The sequence below is a fragment of the Centropristis striata genome, chromosome 9 (genome assembly GCF_030273125.1).
Source record: "Centropristis striata isolate RG_2023a ecotype Rhode Island chromosome 9, C.striata_1.0, whole genome shotgun sequence".
NCBI lineage: Eukaryota > Metazoa > Chordata > Actinopteri > Perciformes > Serranidae > Centropristis > Centropristis striata.
In genome coordinates, this window is record NC_081525.1 from 3,795,154 (window position 1) to 3,799,876 (window position 4,723).

The window sequence follows — 4,723 nt, forward strand, 5'->3', positions numbered from 1 at the left end:
CTAAATTAGCCCACCAACATTATTAATAGTCATATTGAGCATTTATTAATATGATTTTGAAACTAGTCTATCTAGGGGAACTCAAAACTAAACTCAAAGTTGGCAAAACTTAAAGGTTAAGGTGCCGGGCCGGAGACTTTAGTAAGCTATGAAGGACATTTTAGTTGACTTAAATGTCAAAACTTTTTTAATATGCTGTAAAAAAGCTATACAATTTTACAATTGAAGAATACAAATAGTTTTTGGTCTAAACCATTGATAAATGAAAATTTTAATGTAAAAATATATCTATAATTTTTTTGTCTCAGCCAAGGGGAGCCCCTGCAGGCGGCCTAAAGACCCACATGAGGCTCTGGAGCCACAGGTTGACCACCCCTAGCTGTTAGTGGTAATAATACTAGTTGACAGGAACCATAACTGTAAATTCCGGTTTGGGATATCTCTTCTATTAGTGCAGAACTAATCCAACAAACTAATGTTAATGGTGGCGTCAGTTAAATTAGCATGCTAAGATAGCTAGCAATGTTGCTAGGAAAAACTATCAGCCTTTGTAGCACAGAGCTATGAGCAAAAACAAGTTAATGTACAGGTCTGTAATGTATATATCAATGTTTAACATAACGTCCCGTGTGAATGGCAGCCTATCTCCCGGAGGTGTTACTCCAGAAAGAATCGTTAACACAAACAGCGCCGCTCCGCTCCGTGGCTGCTGACGGTCCTGGGAGCTTGGTACATAGCAACAGTAACTAAGGGGCGGAGCTTTTGCGAACGGTCAATTAAAAAACTAACTTAATAACTAACTAACAAAATGTAAAATAATACTAAAATCGAACCACACTTAAAATTAGATAATAATTAAAAAGATGGACCAAGATATTCATTTAACTTAATTAATTGCTACTGAAATAAAAGTAAAATATTTTAAATAACACAGTCTTGATCAAATGTCCGGTTTTTAGTTTCCACTAGAAAAAAGAAAGAAAAAACATAATAGTGAAATAAATAAATAAAATAAGAATAAATAATAACTTCCTAATCCTGTGATTTAATTTTCATTTTTTAATAGTAAGATGATGATGATGATGATAATAATAATAATAATAATAATAATAATAATAACAATAATAATAAATCTCATGACAGTCTACTGTGGTATGTTCTGTTTTTATTTACGTTTCACACAGCGTTGGTAGTAAAACAATGAAATAAAAACCAGATTAAAGACGAAACAGGAATTTAAAAAGTAGACAATACAATACAATGAAAAGCATACAATTTATAATAATAATCTAAATAATTGCCAATAAATTGCTAATGAAAGAAAAACGTCCAACAAATACAATAAATAATGCAAATAAACCATTATTGATCAAATGTCTTTTTTTTTGTTTATAAAGAAAGAAAGAAAAAAAACGTACTTCGATGAATGAAAAATCTTAATCCTGTGATTAAAATGTCGTCTTAGACTCAACTTCGTCTCAGAGTCTCTGAATTTTCCAGCCGATGCTTTAATCTCATTTTCTAGTTCCTGAGTGCAGCAGAACAGTTTATGTTAATGGAAATTGGGAAAAATACAACACCTCGCCCTGTGATTCATGAAGCTGCTGTCAGTCAAAACAACACAGTCACAAGTCACTCAAAGAGTCAGGAGATAATTCCTGAAATACACGTTTATCATCATCTATTGCTGTTGTTCTGCAGCCACAGAGACCTTCAGGGGTGAAACACTCAGTGGGAGAGTAGACCAAGTGTTAATATATGGAAACATCCTCTCAGTGAAAGTGTGTGTGAAGGTATGTATGTGTGTGTTTGTGTCAGCATCAGAGAACGACAGCTTTCCTCTGTTCCAGTCCAGATTCACTCTGATCCTCTGGAGCTTCTTCTCCAACGGGAGATAAGTGTGTGGATGTGATGGAGAGAGTGCTCTGTATTTATCACTGTAGAACCCTATTCTCCATAATCCAGATCGTATGTCTCCCTTCCTCTGGACAGACTCCTCTAACACACCCAGTGACCAGTCTTCACTGTCTCCAACCTGGACGTCCCAGCTGTGAGTCCCTGAGTTAAAGCCCTCAGAGCCCAGAACAGAGTAGGAACTAACAAACCTCTCTGGATTATCAGGAAGCTGCTGTTTCTCTCCTCCTCTCACTCTGGTCAGATCTTCAGACAGGATGAGGTTTGGATGAGCAGTGTTTGGGTCCAGAATGACAGGACTGTAGGAGACCATGTCCTTCATCTTGTTCCAGATGTTGAAGGCCAGGTTTCCCAGGTGTTTGGCCTGGTCTATCAGAGCTCCTGAGGACAGCTGTGGATCCTCCAGCAGGAGGCGCTGCTGGACTCTTTCCACTGCAGCCTTGTAGTTGTGCAGGAATGAGACGTGTTCAGCTCTCAGCTCGTCCTCTGTGGCTCTGACTGTGTCTGAAAGAGCTGCTATCTCTCTGCTCAGAGCCTCCATCTTCTCCTTCATCATCTGACTCTTCTGCTCCTCTTCCTCCCTCAGTGCAGCCATCCTGGCCTCCTCTTCCTCTTCTAGAAACTGGTGAAGCTTCTTAAACTGCTCCTTAATCTGCGTCTCTGTGCGTCGGGCCTGGACCTGAATGTGTTCTGCTGTTTGATCAAACTTCACTTTAACTTCTTTAAAACCCTTTAACTTCTTCTTTAAAGGCTCCAGAGTTTCCTGAAGTTTCTTCTTGTGTTGTTGTGCAGCTTCATCAATGGGTCTGAATCCGTGCTTGGAGTGTTTTTCTGAGTCTCTGCAGACGAGACACACTGGCTGCTGATGGTCCAGACAGAAGAGTTTGAGTTTCTCAGAGTGCAGACTGCAGAGAGGCTCTGAAGCTCTCTGATCTCTCTCCTGTAAGAAGGCCTCACACAGGTTCTTCAAAGCAAAATTAAAAGGTAAAAATTCCTTTGAAGATCTTCTCTTACAAACCGGACACTCTTTGGTTTCTTTGTCCTTCCACCAGCTCTGCAGACAGTCTTTACAGAAGCTGTGGTAACACGACAGAGTGACAGGATCTTTAAAGATGTCCTGACAGACCGGACAGCAGAGTTCTTCCTCTAATCTGGACGCCATTTAGTCTCTGAGTGAAAACACAGCAGGCAGACAGCTCAGCCACTCCCTGTTCTCTGAAACTTACTTTACTTTGAGTCTCTGTTCTTGTTAAACACTCGTTCAATTTGTGGATTCAGCAGCTGGGTGAAGTGTTAGTATCCCAGTATTCCCAGTGTTCCCTCCTGTAAATGTCCTCTTTCAGTCGGAGAAGTGGTTTTGCTCTGTAGGTGAATCTTATTGTCTGTCTCCTGTTGTGTGTGTGCGTCTTGTTTCCTGGTTTGTGTGAGGTGAGTCAGATGAGGGGTGGAGCTGCGTCTGTCTGCCTCACCTACATATTTTACATATTTTGAATTCTCACAAAGGAGAAAACAAAGATAAAGTTGTTGTTGATTGTTGGAGCTTCTTAATCCAGTCAGCAAGTTTGATTTATTGGTTATAGAGGGTGTAATAAACCTTCAATAAAAAGATCAGTTTCTCTTGATACAAAATTTCAGGATAGTGCTGTTAAACTCTCCAGTTTCACTGTATTATAAACTTTATGTTAATGTGGTGAAATAAGGAAAATCTCATAATTACCCTAAAGGGTAATCAGGGTAAGTAAGGGTAATTGAGGAGCAAATTTGAACCAATACTTTGAAAGACATACAACCGTCATTCCTGAAAAGTTCTGTGATCATTTGCTGAATCGTTATTTGAAACAAATATGCAACTGAAAAAGAGACAAAGTATTTAGTGATCAAACTCATAAACTCTATTGTTTATTGTAAATATAACTCCTACTGAATTCAGTGAAGCAATGTGCTCCTTAAAAGTTTTGACAGAATCAATCTCCTAGTCCCTGAACTAGTCTGTAACTCATCAGACCACTTTGTGTCAGTCCATCTCAGATTAAACTGCTGTCCTAGACTCGACTTGGTCTCCCAGTCCCTCCTCTCAATCAGGAGGTTAATTTCTACTTAAATGTGCAAACAAAAAACACAGGTTTGTGTGAGAAGACTCAGTCTGGACACCAGTAAGGATCCACTGGAAAATCTGATCGTCTCCAACATTCAGCCATGATTTTGGAAAGTGGCTGAGTGTTTTGGCTCCGCCCACTAGTTAGTTCCCCTCGGCCTCTGTTCCCATACAGGTACTTTCTAGCAGCTAACCAACAGAGTCCGAATGTGACAACAGGCCGACGCGGCAAGCAGTGTTGCCAACTTATAGACTTTGTCTCTATATGTAGACTATTCAGACCCCTCTAGTGACTCTTTTTCAAAAAAGCAACGAGCGACAAATCTAGCAACTTTTTCTGGTGTTATTGGAGACTTGTTCCTACTCATCTTAACGAGTAGCGCCGTCCCAAAGCACTCACAAGTGGCCCAGTCCTCCCGCAACAGTCTCTCCCAGCTGCAGTCAGCAGAACAGGAGCTGTTAACCCCTCAGTGTCCAGTTTGCACCGGTCTGCAAATGAATCATGCATGCGTGAAATTGCTGCTCAGATGCGGCTCAGAAAGTACCTACCCGAGTCAGGTACTTTCTGGGCCGCTACCTTAGCTGCTAACCGGTGTAGTTGGCCAAATCTTGGGCTGATCCTCTCTCCCAAGTCACACCCATAGCGGCTCACTAGAGGGAAAAGTACCTAATGGAAACGTGCCTTTTGTGTCAGTCCCATCTCAAATTGAACTG

General features: G+C 40.6%; 1 protein-coding gene across 1 annotated transcript; it reads right to left on the bottom strand.

The window, feature by feature from the left end:
* Positions 1-1,387: 1,387 nt before the first annotated feature.
* Positions 1,388-3,169, bottom strand: LOC131978044 (nuclear factor 7, ovary-like). The gene has a single exon (XM_059341544.1). It carries the CDS (start codon positions 3,074-3,076, stop codon positions 1,682-1,684), a length of 1,395 nt encoding a protein of 464 aa, XP_059197527.1. The 5' UTR covers positions 3,077-3,169; the 3' UTR covers positions 1,388-1,681.
* Between the last annotated feature and the right edge of the window lie 1,554 nt (positions 3,170-4,723).

Coding starts and splice junctions, on each gene's coding strand:
- LOC131978044 (XM_059341544.1), bottom strand. CDS start 3,076: ATGGCGTCCAGATTAGAGGAAGAACTCTGCTGTCCGGTCTGTCAGGAC.